The 19,773-nt window shown below is 39.8% G+C and overlaps 1 protein-coding gene across 7 annotated transcripts in view; it reads left to right on the forward strand.

Annotated features, from left to right (window-relative positions):
• Nucleotides 1–19,728, forward strand: part of ralgapa1 (Ral GTPase activating protein catalytic subunit alpha 1) — a 76,053-nt gene extending 56,325 nt beyond the window's left edge. For 5 of the 7 annotated variants that reach the window (XM_056393933.1, XM_056393938.1, XM_056393935.1 and 2 more), the window contains 2 exons: nt 9,919–10,043; nt 15,916–19,728. In XM_056393933.1, coding sequence (XP_056249908.1) covers nt 9,919–10,043; nt 15,916–16,061 — 271 coding nt within the window. In that variant the 3' untranslated portion in view covers nt 16,062–19,728. Of the gene's footprint in view, nt 1–9,918; nt 10,044–11,979; nt 12,012–12,146; nt 14,076–15,915 lie in introns of those variants that run through there. The other 2 variants (XM_056393936.1, XM_056393937.1) reach the window with 2 other exon arrangements.
• The last annotated feature ends 45 nt before the right edge of the window (nt 19,729–19,773 follow it).

Consider the following 19,773-nt stretch of genomic DNA (forward strand, 5'->3'; position numbering starts at 1 on the left):
CACAGGTTTATCATTACACGCTGTAAAGCTTTTCCAATTGTATTATCCCTCTGATGTCCTACTCTATGTTGTCTGTTCCAATGCCTAGGGTGGAGAGGACAGATAGGGTGTGTGTGTGTGTGTGTGTGTGTGTGTGTGTGTGTGTGTGTGTGTGTGTGTGTGTGTGTGTGTTTCTTTCTGAGAAGAGGTATCTTGCAGACAAGCCTTAGAAAATGGGCAGAAGTGGTGTTGTTGCAGTTTTCATTTAATCTTTCACCTTTTTAAAAGTCTGTGTTTGCCATGAAATATTATACGGAATACTTTTCCTTTGTTCACATTGATAAGAAGGGAAGACTGTGCTGCTTCACAGTGACAGAGATGTTGGTGATTCACCCAGTTTAATGACGGAGTGATTTGTTCACTTCTCTGACCAAATGATTCATAAAAACTTCAAGGGAGAGTCTGAATAGCAGCGAGCGAACACTGTCCAGAGAGAGCTGGAGCCAGCAGTGTTGGTTCTTCTAAATCTCTTATCACTTTGGTATTTTTCAATGTAAAAGCATCAGAGCTCAGCCAGGTTTGTAAAAATGACAGTACTGTCTACATTTAACTAAAATAATTTTCACAGTATTTCTCAATGTAAAAAACAGTATCAGAAGAAATGCTGTTTAGAGCAGCATGGAGAATTTCCATGTGCATAGAGATGGGTATTATGGGAAATAACTTCATTATGAGATATTTCATTTTAAATAATGATGTTAATACATAGTATATCATGCAAGCAGTATATTAAAATCAATTTTGATTAATTTAAATGTGTTTTTTGCATGATATGTGAAATGTCTGCATTGAGAATTTTTTTAGATGTGCACAAAATGTTTATTTTCAGTCTAAAAGTAATGTACATGATCGCTGGCTACATTAGCTGTCATCAGTCCAGTAAACTGTGACTCCAGGTGTCCCCCATCTCCAGGCGACGAGCTACCCCTGGTTATCCCATGGAAAATTTAATGGCGGCATTTAAGAGGACTGAAAAATTAGTCTCTTGGTTGGTGTTTGTTGTTGAGGCATTATCTCTACTTATGAGAGGTGAAGCCATGGGAGTGAACAGTGTGTGGATTCTACTTTGTTCAGTTTGTCCCTACCTGTTGGGTAGCTAATACTAGCCAGCCAGCTAAGGTGTTCTCAGGAAATACAAACAACAGGAGATGATCTCTGCTGTAACTGATATTAATGTGGATGTCTGTTATCCAGTTAGATGAAGCCTCTGGTTCTGATAATCTATAGTTGAGTGGGCTAACCTGTAGTTTTGAATATGCATAATGATGACAGTCTTGCAGAGAATTCAGGTTTTTGTTATTAATGCTCAGGTATCATATGATTTAGAGAATTAGTTTGTTTTTTAAAATGATTCTGTTGAACCACAATTCAAAAGCAATGCCTGATTTTAATTAGTTAATTTTCAGTAATTTTTTAATTTATTATTACTTTTGTCAGTTTCAAGTTATTTCAGTGACCATTGTAGGTTTTTCTTTCTTTGACGGAAGGGTACCAACAATTTTGTCCACTTGTGTACATTCGATTACTTTTTGTGTTGTTTTGAGTTACATTTGCACTGAAAACCAGCTTTTATTATGGCTGCATGTGTGGACTGCCAGATGATCCAACGGTTTGCACCAGAACCAGGCCTAAGGCTGTATAACTCTGTTGTATAAATCAGAGCCTCTCTCTCTCCTCTGATTGGCTGACTGACCTGTTGTTCCTAGAGCTCCAGAGAGGACCTTTGAAGCTGTTCTTTTTCACCTTGAGTACTTTGATATAGTGTTTTTGTTCCCACTGCAACACCAAGAGGCTTCAACTTGGATTTTGTACTATTGGCTGTTAAGTTTCTGTAGGTATCTTTCTTTCCTCTTATCTGTTCAGCCGTGGTGGCTGTTGCTACCGATTCTTGTTACCCAGTTCTTCTTTTTTTCCCAAAGTTGCAACTGACACTGCTTCTTCACCAAGCAGCTGCACTTGAACAGAAGAGAGCACTCTCGCTCTCTCACCATCACTGTAGTTGCTGTCAATAAAGCCATTTCTTTTTGTGTGTGGTGAGGACTTAGCCTTGCCATGCAGTCGCCACTCTACCAGGTGAGCTATCGGACATTGTCCATACATGTCAGTGACAGTGACTTGTATGTGTGGCTGTATGTTGGAACTGAGGTTCCACTGTTTTACATTGTTGTTTTGAAATTGTGAGATATGTATTCTAGGCAGTGAGAGTCTGCATCTTGAATAAAAAAGGGAGTTAAGGGGCGTCGTGTAGCGTAGTGGTTTAAGCAGGCGCCCCATGTGTAGAGGCTACAGTCCTCGCTGCAGTTGGCCCCGGTTCGAATCCCGCATCGGACGGCCTTTCGCTGCATGTCATTCCCCCTCTCTCTGCCTCCCTGTTTCCTGTCACTCTCCACTGTGCTGTCCATTAAAGGCATAAAAGCCCCAAAAAATATACTTTAAAAAAAAAAAAAAAGGGAGTTAAGATACTGTCAGGGATTTTCCAAACGGCTCACTTCACAGGAATATACCACATTTGATTTAATCTTCACTTCTTAACACTAGATTTTATCATTTAATAATGAAATCCAAAGAGCAAAGTTATGTTTGATACTTAAACAATTAAAGGGATCAGCAGCTGGTTCTTAATGTACATTTTTATGGCATCCTCTGCAACAAGGAGAGGTTCTGTTTTCAATACCCCATTCAGACCGAACCACTGACTCAGCTTTAACACACACTAGCATTCGATCTACAGTAAATGGGTAAACGCATATCATCCTGCCCAGTGAACAGGAGTATTTATTGTTGGGGTTGTGAATTTAATGTTATTGATGTTTAAACATCATTCAGCCAGCTTCTTTCAAAAAGAGAGTGAAAGAAAGCAATAAAAAGACAGCACGATGAGAGAATAGCCTGTGTCAGGAGTCTACAAGTAGGTGAAAAGCTTATTGAACATGTTCAGCAGACATGCTTTATGTACTTTTCTTTTGTATGAAGTGTGTAATTTTGTAATACAGTAAGTCTGTAAAATGAGCTATGAAAATGGGTTGTAACAGAAGGTAGATAAAGGATTTTTTGCCTTTGGCATAGAGAATCTACGCTTATACCATTTGATTTTACATTTAGAAAATATCTCCAAAGTGCTTTTATCATAGTTTTTCCAGAATACCATTTGTAAAAAATTGTTTTTCATTACTTAATGGTAGGGCTAAGTGTGCCTTAAAAATGACCCTTTCCCATAGGTGTTGTTTACACTGGGGACAGGTCCCCACCACTGAAATGGCTGGTTTTGCCCCCATGCTATTGGATACATCTACATGTTAACACCTTCAGTCACTCTCCTATGACTGAAGCTTTCAGCCATGAGAAGAAGTCGTCAGGTGGCGTCCAACTTTCCTTGGATGTCTCTGCCTTGGATCAGAACGTCTTCCAGTTGGTGGGCGATGGCCAGTCCCTGCACATCGTCTCCTGGCTTCATTTGTCCCGCCTGTTGCAGAACTACCAAGAGGCTCTTTTCCACTGCCTCCCCCAACCTGCCAGCAGCTGTGAGCATCTTCCACACACAGGTCACTGGGAAACTCTTGCTGTCAATCTCAACTGGAAATAGCCATTCCTGCCACCCTTTGTCCCTGCATTGTTAGACCAGGTACCCTTACCTCTCTGAGGTGTCTTCTTATCCTTCTTTGCATGTTACTGTCAGTTCCATCAGAACGATGGACTGACAGTTGATGGAGGGTGGCTTCTCCCCCTCCCTGATGAACTGTATGGCTGAGGCTGGTTTCCTGTGGGTCTGACACCTTTTCCATGTGTCCTGCTCCAAGATGTCAGCCAGTGCTCTGAGGACCTTTGTCGTGATGAGATCTGTATCTCCTCTGGATAAGAGCAGTCATGCACCCCACCAGTATGTGCACCAACGTGCCTTTCTGTCAACATAACTTGCACAGTGGGTCCTCCGTCATTCCCCCCCTGTGCAGGTTTGTTTGAATGAGGTGTGGGAAGAGTGTCATACACTGATCGGAGCAGGAAATATGCGGAAGTGCTCCAGTCTCTACAGTTCAGGCCACGTGATCTTCCACGTTGGCAGGTCTTACTTCGTCCAGGTTCCTTGTGATCCAAGCTTCAAGGACCTTGACTTGTGCCAGCTTGGATCATGCCTCTCCTCTACCTTGGGTCTGCTTTCCCCCATTGCTGGGAATGAGTGGTTCTGAATCCTTGTCACACCATGCCTTCAACTTCAACATGCTTTCTGCATGTGTCACTGACGTTTCAGCTGCCCAGACCTGATCTGTATCCCTACTGACATGAAGCTTGTTGGAATTCCAAGTTACCTGTGAAGGAGTTTGTTCACTCATGTCTCGATTCCATCCACTCATGTCATAGGTAACCACATGAATCTTGATAGCAGATGATTCTGAAAGAGCCAGGCCTTGAACTCACCTGGTAAGCCTGATCCTTGTATCTTTCTCTGCCATTCATCTGCCTGTTTCAGAGGCATCATACCACTCACCTAGACAATTTGTATTGAGTTTTCCTCAATTGATGGTATAACCCTCCTGTACTCATGGACCTCCTGCCAGTCACTTCCCCAGTTCTTATCACTGTGCTTCTTGACTTCCTTGGCTTGAACTCTATTCTTGCCCAAGTTGCCAAGTCGTGTGTCTTCAGGATCCACCTTGCTTATACATGTGATGAAGTTGTTTTGTTGTTTAGGTCATCCATAACGCCTCTTAATGGAGATTGGTGGCGGACTCCATTATTGACTCTCTTGGATATCTTCCCTGTGAGGTTGATCTTGTTTTGTGAAATTTTTTCTCACTATAATTATCGACTCTTACCTCATACCAATGCCAATGTTACATTGCCCCAAATAACATATGCTGAAGATATTTTTTCCATCTCTGCACTTACCCTTTTCCTTCCTTTTTCCCAGATGGTTCAGTTACTGTCATGTCCTGGACCGTTTGTTGAGTTGTTTCTTTTAAAATCATATCCAGTCAGTTCATTTAGATACTGCATAAATACAGACTCCAACTGAACTGTAGACACACGTCATGGCAGTTTTAAAGAAGGTCTAATGTTCCTAAAGTAAAGACTGACACAGGAAAAGATTTGAATCCTTAACAATTAAATTTTTTTATTTTATTATAAACTGTGAATTAAAACTATATATATTTATCCCCTGGGTCATTATGTAAATGATAATGAGAAGAAAAATACTGAAATAACCCACTTCTATCTAAGACTCTCAGTCGGTACTATACTTTCAAATATGCTCTGAATAGGTACTGTACTTTCACATATACATATACACAGTATATTCACACCATATTCTATGTACAGACTCATACTCGTAGATACACACCCACCCCCACCCCCTTCACACACACGCACATATCCCAGCAGAGGGCCCAGCTCCTAATGCGCTAACAAGCTCCCTTTCTCCTCCTCTCACCTCGTCTCCTCCGGCCTCCCTCAGTCTCAAGTGATCGCAGTAGTCGAACACCGCCACAATGAACTGCACTGCGGGAGAGAGACGGAGAGTAAAGGGCTGAAATGGAGAGAGAGAGAGAGAGGGAGAGAGAGAGCTGGAGAAAGCACAAACACTTCACTCTCTCCTCTCTTTTCAGCCACGCACAAGAAAATGAGTTTCTGACTTGACACAAAAGAGCCTTTTTATCCACCCCCTCTCTCCTCTATCTTTCTACTGTGTGCCTTTCTTTGCTCCGCTTTCTCCTTTTTCTCCCTCACCAGCCTTTTTCCCTCTTTCTCCCCATATAATTTTCCCTCTTTCTTTCCCTTTCTCTCCAAAAGAGAGATATTTTGCTGCTAATGACTTAATAAGAGGAGCCATCTGAAATTCAATTATAGTAGACTTTAGTGACGACTGCCATTTGGATGGAGGCAGAGATGTGTGAACGCAAAGTCTATTTTCTTTGACCTCTCACTATTTTAAACTTTTTTAATACAAATAATAATAACTTTATTTGTATAGCATGTTTCATGTAGAGATGCCACACAAAATGCTTCACAAAGGATTAAAATTGGGAAACAACGTTGAGCCGACTACAGGGAACACAGATAAATAGTAACAATGATGAAAACGTGATTCGATCGAAATCTCTAGTTAGAACAGCTGCTGAATGTCAGCTTGTGTTTCCAAGGTCAAGAATGCATTTTCAGTGTCAATAAAACGTAGGGTAACCATAAATAGTAAACCGAATAAAATCATAAAAGATGTAGAAGATAAAGAGAAAGAAAGGTCTTCAATTTCTTTTTTTGGGATGGGATCGTGAACTGAATCCAGTTGAGAATAGGTTTAAAATTGTCCGAACCCTTGGAATCGTTTGCCCCCGAGCTTATCAATTCCTTCTATCGATGCCTGCATATTTTCAGAGTTGGGCGGACCAATACGCTCCCTACACAAGTGGTGAAGGGCTCCACAAATTACACAAGGACCCCGCCTCACCCTCGTGTCAAAGTGGGTGTCAGTGTTTACAAGTTTGATGAGAGAATGGAACCATCAGTCTGGTCACGAAAAGAGAAAAAACACCATGAGAGTAAACTTGTTCTCTCCAAGTTTGATGTAAGCAAATAAAAGTGGGCTAACGTTGTGCTAGCTTGCAGTGGATCTCTCTACAGTCCCTAACTGAGCTGGGCAGTGCATCTCTTGGTCTGTCTGTGTCTTGCTTAGCAGACACTCCCAGGGCTGTTCTGTGATTGTGAAATATAACTATTTATTATGTTTGATAAACACCAATGGGCAGTGTTTAAAGATAACTGCCTCGCTCGTGGACATGCGTCCATATGCCCATTGAGAATGCCAAGTGAGTTTGCCAGTGTTTCTCTGTAAAAATACCCTCGTGCTAAAAAGTGTTGTGGTTTGTTTTTGTCTTCTCAGAGTAAAGAGAAGGAAAAGTGGGTAGATAGAATGGACAGCGATATCTAATCCATAGGGAAATGATAGGCCCACCGTTCAATATGTGCTGTTTGGGAAGAAAAATGCAAAAAGTCCTGAAATTGACCGGTGTAGCAGAAGAGAAGAGAAAAAGACAAAAAAAAAAACAAAGATATTGAAGATGTACTGACATACACCTGTGTCCACGTGTAGGAGCTGTTAGTATCAAAGTGATGGTATTGCTCAGGTGAAAGTTTTACATTAGAGTCCATCATTCTCTCTGCTGATGTTGCCTCTTGTCAGTGGGGAGCTGGTGTTTGTGACACAGTGACATGAGGCCACAGGCGGAAACCCACGCTGAGAGGAAGAAAGAGGGAGAGAGAGATAAAGGCAGCAGACAGAGAAAGAGTGGAGAACAGTAGAGTGATGCTCCTGTCATTTATCTCAGCAGTGGTGCCATGTCTGTGTATTTATTTCTCCTCATTCTCTCTCTCCTTCAGTTTCCCTGTCTTTGTAGACTTCCTTCTCTCCTGCAGGTGTCCTCTAAACCTTTTCACCCTCTCAGAAATGACAAACCAGTGGCCTTTTATGGGTCAGTGCGTTTTGAAAAAATCGTTATATATATTTTTTTCTAGCTGCTGTCTCCTACAGCCACACATTATTAAAACACGATATAAAGATACGTATGTGTTGTTTGGAAGAATATGTAGTGCCTCTTGTCCATAATTGCATTACCGCCACACATCCCTCCCCCTCGTACACACACACACACACACACACACACACACACACACACACTCGCTCTCTAAAGGGGGAAGTGCGATGCAGGGGAGCGGGAAGCAGGAAAAAGGCAAACGGCGAGATCACAAAGAGACCCAATGTGAGAGACACCGACTTGACGCTCTGTGTGTGACCGCTGCTCTTCTCTCAGCTCTCACTGGGAGAAACACACACAAACTCCTCCTCCCCGTCTCACCCGCTGTCCTCCCCTCTCACCTCCTCTGTGACTCACCCTTCTTCCTCTTCACCCCCGTCTTTTTTACAAGTTCTCCTTCTCCCTGAGCATCTTGCTTTTTTCTTTTCTTTGCACCTCTAGCCTCCACTCCTGTTTCTCTCCCACCTTTGTTCCCTCTCTGACTCATTTCCTTGCATCTGTCATATGATTAAAATATGGGTTTCAAAAGTGTTTCTGATGCAATAACTTTTTTTTTTCTTTTAGGCATGAAATCAAGTTTGGTTAATTTCAATAAAACGTTAAACGACAAACTGCGTCATCTGTCCTAGGTTTATTAAAGTTTTTTCCTCTTTGCTTTGCCAGCTTTTTCCACTCATTCCCACCGTCTCCACCCTCCTCCACCCTCCTCCTTTCTCTTTTTTCTGCCAGTTCAGTCTGTCCCTCCACTTTAAAGGAGCCATATTGTTATTATTATCATTGTCTCTAACTGGATCAGTTACCATTAGACCTGAATCTTTCTCCTTCTGAGGCCCATACACCAGCTCTCTAACCCAATAGAAAACCCATGGGCACTATTACAGATGGCTGATCCATTCACAGCGCACACACACACACAGAGGTACAAACACACAGATTTCATTCTGAAGATTCATTGGCCTAATCCCATCACACACTCAAACAGGGACACATGCACTTACATACACACATTGTGCCTGTTCACAACCAACCTTATCAAATATACACACACACACATAAACACTCTGCTCTCATTGAGAACCCTCTATTATTGGCGTTCACTGAGCAAATGGTAATACTATTGGGAGATGATGCGACTGTGTGTGTGTGTGTGTGTGTAACAGCTGTATATGGCTGTCATTATAGTTGGATGTATGAGTAGGACTAAGGAAGAGAGGGTAAATGTCATTCCATCAATGAGGTTATCTCTAATAGATGGACAGTTGAAGTCCTGGTTTCCATTTAGTCTGCTCTCAGCTGAATCCCTGTACCTCTCTTTGAGTTCATGGCTAAAGGCTGTAATAACAAGTGATGAACGGCCTTTGTTTGCCTGAGAATACCACTGTATACTCAGAGTATTCACATGGAAAACTGTGTATAGGGAGTTAACTGGCCTGTGTTAAAGCAGTGTTGTTATCTGAATAATTCAGTTTATTCAACAACCACATTATATTTAGTTTTATCGTAAATTATTCTATTATTGTTTTTACTTTTGTTCTATAATTCATCTCTTGTTTTGCTGTTCATGTTGCTGTGTCCAATTCAGTTTTGTCATTGTTACTTTTTATTCTCTATTCTATTCAGTGTAACTGTTAAACTCTATAAATAATATCTAATGATGTAATTAATTAACTTTAATTGTCATTAGTACTTAATCTATAAAAACATGTTTTCTTGAAACATTTCATTAATTATGAAATGTGCAAAGAATTGAATTGAAATTAATTAATTAAATTTAATGAAAGATGCATTAAACCAGTGAAACTTCAGACCTGTCTAGTGGCAGTAGCAACAGTACAGAATACTTCATCTTACTTAAAGGTGCACTGCACTGATTTAGTTTCCATAAAGTTGTGGAATTTGTGAGATACATATTTCTTTTTAGATGGTCAAAATCTGTGCAGCAGAGGTCAAGCTATCCTGACCCTCATTTCCCATAATGCAGCTGGATAGTCTTTTCATTAGATCACTCTGACTGGTAAACCACTACATCTTTCAGATGCCACACTGCCAGTCTCTAACGCAGACTTTAAAGAAGTACATAAATGAAAAGATGAATTTGTCATTTCCAAGCCTAAGCCAAGATGACCCTGATGACATCACCATGACATCATCAGGGTTATTTTCTCCAAAGCTCATCTAGATTTTTCTAGTGCAGCTACAGTGGAAGTGAAGTGTTTTTTGGCTACATTTTATTACCTGTATTTTGGCAGGATTATCATCATCTTGAACCCATTTCTGTCTTATTCTTTTTCCTTTATATCCTCTATTGGTATTTGTGTCTTTATTTCTGTTGGACCTTGACCTTTGATGTCAGCTATGAGGAGCGAGCTCGATACCTAGAAACCATTGTTCAGCACCACCAGGAGCCGACCACGTTTGAGGATTACGCAGCTCGAGTTTACAGTCCTGCTCCCTGCACTCACCTGCCGTCTGACACAGGTAAGACCTGATCTTACACTATGTGAAGTAACCACACACATTTTTTACCACACCAACTGATACTCCTGTCAGTCAAAACCTCAGTGGCAGGCTTTCAGAGAATGGGTGACTAAGGCTACATCCACACTAGTACGTTTTATTTTTTAAAATGCATCGCTTTTGCTATGTTTATTCCTGGAGTCCACGCTACTCTGGAGTTTTCAAACCCTTACAACAGAGACTTTTGGAAACGCTGCCAGCCACAATTTAATTTAAAACTCTGCGGCTGCATTTTAGTCTGGACGGGCAGAAACTGAGACCTTTGGTAAACGATGACACAACCACTCTCATTCGCTGCCTCATTGAGTCTTTCGGTCACGACTTCCAGTGGTGATTGCAACATGGATAACGAATCACAAGCGTTGCTGATCTTGTTGTCTTTGCTGTTCCTCGTTTGTAGTATTTTCTGTCACTAACCACTAACCAACTGCAGAGCAGACAATCTTCTTCCTGTTTACACTGGCACGCGCCTGTCCAGTGTACCTGAATGGTCTTGTGATATACGTTTTCAGGTGTGTTAGTATGGACGGAGTTTATTGTCGATACAGAGCTAATATGCTTGTTTTAAGATGGAGCTTTATTAGTGTGGACGTAGCCTAGTGTAACTTTGTGAAACTGCTTATTGGCCAGTTAAGAGAGAAGTTAAGTGACACGTTAATATGCTGATTTTTCCTTCTTTTGAAAGCATTTAAGGGGGAATCACTTTAGCTAGTGAGAGACCACACACGCACACACACGCACACACACATGCACGCACACTCACGCACACACACTGGCAACTCAGTCTGATGCAGAGCGTCGTATCTGATGAGTTCTGTTGTCTATCCAAAGCTGTGCTCAGCCTTCTTCTGTCTCCAGAGCATCTCTGAGGAATTAGCTGACATCTGATCAGCCGTAGAGATGTCAGGCGTGCACATGGGAGTCATATTCTAATGTATGACTCTTACATGTATCCTGCCAAGTTTATTAGACAGATATTGATCAGTCTTGTCTGTAATGTGTCCGGTTAAGTATAATTTAAGACTCTCCTTTTGACTTACTTCTTATCCAATTAATTAACTTGGCAGTTATTTACGATAATTTCATTTCTCAACTAAGCCACACGTTCTCTCATAAAGAAGTTCTACATAAATAACACTAGCAGTTGAAAGGGATGAAGGTACTTTATGTTTGTTTGTCTATATGTGTAATTGATCACTGTTTTTCTTTGCCAGCCACTCCTCATCTCACCAGTTATTGTCTTCAAAATATTAATTTTTCAAGAATAATCACCCTGCTTTGAGGCTGAATGACATCCAGTACAACCTGATACACTCTTGTTTCTCCAAATGTTAATTCAGAATATTGTATGGCATTTAAATCCTCTGTCACCTCTGTATGGGGTTGGTGGTGTGTTGTTCAGCCCCAAATGCTGTTTCAGAACACAGGATCAAAAAGTATGTCAGTCATAAAATAAGATATTAAGGCTTCTCATGGCCACTGATTACAGTGCCTGCATTTCTATTTATATTAGTCCTAATATGTATATCATTATCAGAATCCTGTGCACTGAAATAAAATAAAATATCTGCTGACCCCCTCTCCTCTATCTATCTATCTATCTATCTATCTATCTATCTATCTATCTATCTATCTATCTATCTATCTATCTATCTATCTATCTATCTATCTATGTCCCCTCCCTCTATATTAGGTTCCCCTCCCTTAACAGCACAATGATCAAACATTCTTCTCTCTTTCTGTTTTTATTTTAATTTCAACATTTTTTTTCAATTTATTTTTCTGATTTACTTTTGATTAATTTGTTTCCCATTTTTATTTTTTATTTTTTTGTTTTTGTTACGTTTCTTTTTATTTCCTCTTTCTTTTTATCTCTTTTTGTTCCCCCCTCCTTTAGATCGTAATGTCTCACTTGCCTATAGTTAAAAGGTAAGCCTTGTCATTGACATGCCCTGTTTTGATTGGCTCTTCCTACTGACATTTCAGCCTAACCTATGTTGTCCTCTGATTCCTCCACTACTATGTATTTACTTCTCCATGTTTCTTCCTCTGCTTCTTCTACAGCTGAAGCAGGTCTGCATGTTACTATTCAAAAGGAAGTGTCATTTTCAAGTCACCTGTGAGTGTAGTTTGGTATGACTCACTACGATTTGTTAGGATGTAATAGGACACGAGTATCAGAGAGGGTTTTTTTTCTCTCCTCTGTTTCATTATGTAACTTCATCTTTAGACTGAGATAGTGATGTGTGGATCAGCTCAGATGTCGTTCAAATCCACATGCATGCATGAATAATCCACTCAATCAAATTATTTTCCACGATTTAGAGACATGCACCCAATCACACATTACCATTGGGATATTACATGTGATGATGATGGCTGGTTTTAAATAAACAATATTTATTTAAAGTAAAAGTAATCTTTTTTGGTAAAATGAAAATGATAAGTTATTTCCACAAATGACATTTTAAATTAAACAATGTAAAAGCTCATAATAACGTTTTGACGCTGCCCAAAATAAACAATAAATCATAACAAGTTCAGTCGTCCAAACACAGAGTCTAATTCGTGCCTGGTGAAAAATTAAGCTCAAAATATATTCACATTTTAGATGATGTAATTAATATTTTCCTGAAATATTATATATTATATGTGGATTAACCGCAGTGCCCGTGGATATAACGGTGAGCTGCGCATCACTAGATTGAGATAACTGACCCAGAAGGAATGGTCACCGGTGGGCAACTAACAACAAGCAAACAAAGCATAATGACTAGGGACATGTTGAACAGATGTAAAGCTGTTCCTTTGCTTTTGCTGTGATTATTTTAAACCTTCATTAACTGATTTTTTTTGGCCACTTGGGAGCACCAGAAAAGCTGTAAACAAAACATTGATATATTACAACCTCATAAAGTTATTATGGTAACATGTTAGCGAACAGTTTCAGTTGTCTAGTCCAATATTCACTCTTCTTTTAGCTGTGTGTTTGGTCTCTACCAGCTCCTCAGGTAAGTATCTGGCTCTTTAAGTGTGAAATGCTCCACCCTGTTGACCAGGTAGTCGCTGACTTACCCTGTTTGCTGTTTGGTGAAGGACAGGTTTTACAAAAAACACTCACTTGAGCCACGAGACCTTAACTAAACTAAGATTAAACCCTAACCCTAAACCTAGATCAGCCGGGTTGTTGACCATAAAACTAAAACAATGAGCCTTAAGACTCGATGGAGCTATGGGGAAATGCAGAAGTGGGCGATAATTCTTTGTGAATTCATCACAATGATGCAAAATTTAAAAATATGGATTGATTATAGCAGCTTTAAGCTCATTGGCCACAACCAGCTACATGTTGGCCTGCCTACAGCTATGAGTTTAAACTATAGCCATAAACATACACAGACTGACAGTAAATTATTTATCCTATTTTTCTCAGTATAAAAAAAGACTATAGCACACTGTAATGTGCTATAGTCTTTTTTAAAGCTATTAAACCTGTAGCTTTAATAGGTAAAAGCATAAGAATCAGACAAAAAAAAATGTTTGTCCAAATTGAGTTTTTGACTCCATTTGTCCTCATGCACATTGTTTCATGTTGACAGGCTTCAGTTTTTTTCCCCTTGTGTCAGACGGTGTGTGTGACTTTTATTCCTTAAACACTAAATCTCATACCAAACTACACTCAGTGGCAGGATGAAAGTGAGAAATCCTTTTTGTTAACTTGAGATTTCTTCTCTTTTGTTTTACTCACAATCATTTTCCTATTTGTTCTGTTAACCTGCAATGTCACACTGACCTGGTGAAACTTTACCTCCAACCTTTTGTATGCTCCTCTCTTCTGGTTTTGATGATGTAGCACTGTAGCACCTGCTCTGACACACACACATGCACACACACTTACTTTATGATATATAATTGATAAGAAATATGTCTTCATAAATAGACGCACTGTCTGAATGTATAACTTTAAACTAACATTAAAGTTTTGTCTTCTTTTGTGCTGAGTTGTTTGTGTTGCTACGTTTGAAATAAGTAACTAAGTGGCGAGAATAAAGAAAACTAAGCATAAAAATAATGTCGTAAGAACATGTTCTGTATCATCATATATATATATATGTACATGTAAATTGTGTGTTGTTGGTCTGCATGTCTTTTATGTCTTTCCTTTCTGTTCAATGTTTTGAGCTGTTTTTTCTTTACATGTGAGGCAACTTCTTATTCTTTGTTTTTATTCATTTTTTCTGTCTTCTTTCTCTTCTCTGACCATCCCTCCTTTACTCTCCTGAACTTCTCCTTTGTCCTGTCCTTTCCTTTTTATACCTTCTCCTTTACTTATCTCTTTCCTTTTTGTTTTCCTTTTTCTCCCTTTCCCTTATTTTTATTGCTCCTCCTTTCTGGTTTCATTCTTTCCTGTTTCCTCCTGACTTCCATCTTCTCACTTCTTTTTGTTCCTCTCACAACTCCTTTTCTGTCCTCTTCTCTCCTCTCCTGTCTCTTGTCCTGTCTCCTCTCCTATCTCCTCTCCTATCTCCTCTCCTCTCCTCTCCTCTCCTCTCCTCTCCTCTCCTATCGCCTCTCCTCTCCTATCTCCTCTCCTCTCCTATCTCCTCTCCTCTCCTCTCCTCTCCTCTCCTCTCCTCTCGTCTCCTCTCCTCTCCTCTCCTCTCCTCTCCTCTCCTCTCCTCTCCTCTCCTCTCCTCTCCTATCGCCTCTCCTCTCCTCTCCTCTCCTCTCCTATCGCCTCTCCTCTCCTCTCCTCTCCTCTCCTCTCTAGAGGAGCATAGTGTTATGTGTCTGATGGTCCCTAAACCACTAGACAGCTTTAACCTGCTGAGGGTGAAGGGGAAAGGCCTCAAGCAGAAGGTCCTTCATGCTAGCTGTGAATGGTATGCTGTATAGATAGAAAATCACCTGACCACATTTCTTTTCTTTTCTCTCTAGTCTAGTTTTGTGGTCTAGTTTCCCAAAAGCTCCTGTGGAATTTTCCAATTAGAAAACCTAATAAGATAAAGGTTTATTAACTGGAAGTGTAAAGTGAGCCGTCTTGACTTCTGGTTAATATAATCTGTAAAGTCAGATAAGTGCTGCCTTTAAAAGTTATGTGATGTATTTGACTGTAACCTGTAAATCACTTTAACCTGACTGTTGTATCAACAGTTGTGTTTTTGTTTGACTCTGGTCAAATAAAGTCAGTATAAGTCTTTTTGATAAATCTTCCAGAGTGAAGGTTCTTGATCTTCTCTTCCACTGAAACCTGAACAGAGATCAGCGATGGTCAATAAGACCTGACCTTCAGATGAGAGACTGAAAATGTGGATATCGAGCAGTTTGTGTAGCATTATAACTTCTATGTTATCACTAAGTGCTAATATTGTGAATATATTTAGCAAAAGGCCAGTGTCAGACATTTGATGTCAAGTTTATTTATGTAGTTTTTAATGACACGAACGGTGTGAGAGGAAAAATCTTTTCAGAAGCTTGATTTTCATAACATTCATGGTTTTTCTAGGACGTAAACTTGTCTAGTGGTTTTTAAGGAAGTAGGAATATAGAATTAAAAACAAGTTGTTAGAGCTTATATGTTGTCTGTCTGTCTGTCTGTCTGTCTGTCTGTCTGTCTGTCTGTCTGTCTGTCTGTCTGTCTGTGTTTGTCTCTGTAGGAGTCTTTGCAGTCTGGCACAGTAGAGCATCATGGGGTGTGATGTAATTTTCTTTTTGTCCCTTCATCTTTTTCTCCTGTTATTTACCTCCTTCCTCCTTTCCTTTATCCCTCCATCCCCCATTAATCCATCCTCCTCCCTTGCCCCCTCACCTCACCCCTCCTCCTCCTCCTCAGGCTCCTGCCTAGAGATTCTTCGGGGAGAAAGTCCGGCTCTTGGGGAGGCCGGGAGCGACTCAGCATCCCCCATGTCTCCTCGGACTAGCAAGAGCCGCATGTCTATGAAGCTGCGGCGCTCCTCTGGATCGGCCAATAAGACTTGATCTTTCCAGGTTCCTTGGCTCAGTCAGAACTGACACTTCATATCATGACAGCGAACGAACAGTGGTCTTTTTCTCACATCAACCTATGAGACTTACACCAGAGGACATTTGGTCTATAATTGCACTTAAAGTACAAGAAATTAAGAAAGACACAACTTAAAATGAACTTTGAAAATGAACAAGCTCTGGGGAAATTCACATAGATATTATATTCAACAGGAAAAATGATGCTCAGTGTTCAGGCAGAAGATGTTGACACATGTCCCCTCCAGCATGTTGCCGCTCTGATCAGACACTGGTCTTTTATGTACAAAACGCTTTGTCGCACACTTGTACTCTCAAAAGCACATGTAATAGTATTTCATGGACTATACTATACTGTAACTTTATTTTGAAATTGCTCACAGCTGCTGTATTTATCCTCAGCTTTGCTTACAAGAAAAAAAACCCCACAGAAACCAGTTGACCCAGTGCTGCAGCATGCTGATCTTCGCCATAGTGGGAGAAGCTGAATAAGTGCTGCCTATAGAGAGCAGTTTTAGTTCATAATCTGTGCCATGATAAAAACTCCAGTGTTAAGTCAGACTGCAGAAAGCTAAAGTGTGCCACATTACACACTGCTCTGTAAACCAGTTTTGAAGCGCGTATTCAACGACCAACAAAGAGCAGAGTCTCTTCAGTCTCTGTGTGTGTTGTGTCGTTGAAGGTTGCCATGGGGAAACTTGTATATTTGTACTATAGTCGGGCTGTGTGTGTACAGACAGAACCATGAGTTTTGATATAAAATGAAACAAGAGTGATGACTGTAAAGTGTTGCATGGAGAAAGCAAGATAAAAGTCTATTTTTGTTCTCAGTGCAGCGTTAGGTCTATAGAGATAAAGATAAAGGGCCGGGGTCAGTTTCTATTCAGTCCTTGAAATGTAAATAGAATCTCATTCATTTGCAGACAATAAAAAAAAAACATCTTGTGGACTTGGCAGCGTTCTCGAGCCAAACATCTGTGTTTGAATTCAGGAGAAAGAGCTTAAGGGACTGAAAGTGACCCGACCTGTTCTCTTAGTGGAAGGAACAATGTTACTGTATGTACAGTAATGATGGCAGGATTATTTGTCTAGAAAATTAACAAGGCAAGCTGATCAAAGAAAAAGCACCTGTTACTGTTGTTTTTGCTCATGCTGTAAAATGTGGACAAGCACTGATGTTCATTGCATCTATTTTCTTTCTATTTTTTATTTTTTTGTGTGTGTGTTTTGATCCAAACAAGAATGTTGCTGTATATCACTCTGTCATCTGATGCAATGGAACCACAACTTTCCTTTTCTTTGTTGATCTGAGTACACATATATGAATATCTATAAGAATGTGTACAGTGTGAGGAGGCTTGTTGTGTATATACTGTTCTATGAAAGTTAGCTGCCAAAACCAAACTGGTTTATCCTCAGACCACATATCTGCTAAGTGGGTTAACACTACAACATTTTATGTTTCAGTAGTTTCTCTTTCATAACCAGTTTGCACTTACACATGCTTTCGGGATTTAAACTTAATCTCATTTTAGCTCAAATAGCCAACATTACTTTACAGTTAATATGTTTAACCTTGGTACCACAGCTAGACTGGGGAAATTTGAAAGAAAAATGAGCATTAACTGTTGTCAAATATCACTTTGTTTTTTTCTCTAAAATGAATTACTAAACATCACTATAATGACAATATTGTATTTATCAGAATATACTGTATACTGGGGATTTAAGGCCATGTCACTCCTGATAAATGCCAGTGAGAGAAGTTTTAGTCTCATTGATATCTGTGTGTTTCTCTGACTCAGTTACTGGGGCCCAGTGTTTTTCTTTTAGAGGCATTTTTAGGGATGGAAAATTAAAGTATACAGAAGAGAGATACTGTAGATCCAAGGCCAAAGAGGGGAAGGAGAGAGAGAGAGAGAGAGATGTCAATTTATCTTCACTTTGATTTGAATGTTTTGTTTATGTCTTTTTTTTTTTCTTTTTTTTTCTTTTTTTTTTTTCTTTATTAAATCTGCTCTTATATTTAGACTCGTCTTCAGTTCCACTTCTGGATGGAGGGGGATCAGCATGTAATCACAATCCAGAAAATGTAACTTAAACACTACCATAGATGATTTTCATGTATTTAACGTCCTCATTTCAGCTCAACTTAAAAAAAGAAAAAAAAAACTGACACGGCTTCAAATTAGCATAGATGAGTTATAAATGTCACGGTTGTGGTTTTACAGGGTTTATCAGGATTGAATGTTCTTCCATTTATTTAACATGATGGCTTGTTTGTCCATTGTTCCTTTTTTTCCATAGCCTGATCTCTGCTAAAAGAAACATGTATATGAAAGATCTATATTTGAAAATATAGGTCTAAGTTAAAGGTTTTGCATTATGCTTCACTGCTTGAAGTGTATCCACAGCTGTATTTTCTGTTGCTGTTTATTTTATTTTTTTATTTCAGCCATAGTGTCTCTGTAGAGAGGAAAGGGATTGTAAAAACTTCTTTTTTTTTTGACCCTTCCGTGGGGTTGAATTTGTTAAAACTTTGTCTCTGTAAATTGAGGTCAAACTCATGTTGTGTTACTTTGTGTGTGAATATTTGAAGTCAGCTGAGATCAAAGTTGTCCCTTATAAGTTATTGCTGTTACCGATATTATTGCTGAGGTTGAAGCATTGTTGACTGGTTGAGACAGATCTTATGGTAGCACCCTGGGACTGATTTGTACCTGCCAGTAACCAACCAGGTCCCAGTTTGCTTGGTTACATCCTGTAAACAACCTGAACCTGTTCACATGACCAGATCAAACTCTGTCCTAGAACCTAAACCACACAGCAACGCCCTGTTTATTTTCACTCCCTGATACTAAGCCTCCCTTCCTCTTCCAATTAAAATACTTGCAACTCCACATGAGGACTTGAGTCCTGATGCTGCTTTAATGTCCCATGAGAAAGATTGGGAAAATTTCACACTTCAAAATTTGTTTTAAAGATTGTAAATACTCCTCAGGATCTTGTTTGGCATGCATTCAAAAAGTTCTGCTAATTCAACTGTACTGAACTCACATGTATGAATGCATGTTCATTTAGTTTAAAAAGCCTGATTAGCAGCAACCAAAATGTATAGGAAATCGAAGTTACCCAAAGCCTTTCAGCATTATCAAAAATTCATATCAGCTACCCTGAGGCACTGTGCTCGGGTTGTTAAGGTAGAAATATTTTTCAGCCTTTTGGCCCAAATCTTCATTGTCTGAAAAGAGGAAACTTCAGACTCCCCTTTCTTCTCCCTGTTTGTGCAGATTTCCCTCCATAAATAACAATTTTGATCATATGTGCCTGACGTAGATTGAACACGAGGGCTGCGATGGATACGGGTTCAGCTGGTGTCCAGACGTTAGTTTGGGACGATGCTGATATATGTAACTACTGACTCTACATACTGCATGACACCAGTTCAGTACTAACTGCCTGTGTTGACCATGTATCAGCTGTGCCACAACACACACACACGCACACACGCTTGCACATACACACTCCTCATACTATGTTACTGTCAAACCTGTATTATGTAAATGTGAAACATCTGTTTCAGACACACAGAGCGTGGACGTGCAATGATGGAAATTTAACAATAAATGATTCGTACCACTCATTGCTAGACCTATTCATATATTGTGTGTCTGTGTGTGTGCAACAA

The sequence above is a fragment of the Seriola aureovittata genome, chromosome 13 (assembly GCF_021018895.1).
Source record: "Seriola aureovittata isolate HTS-2021-v1 ecotype China chromosome 13, ASM2101889v1, whole genome shotgun sequence".
Classification (NCBI taxonomy): Eukaryota; Metazoa; Chordata; class Actinopteri; order Carangiformes; family Carangidae; genus Seriola; species Seriola aureovittata.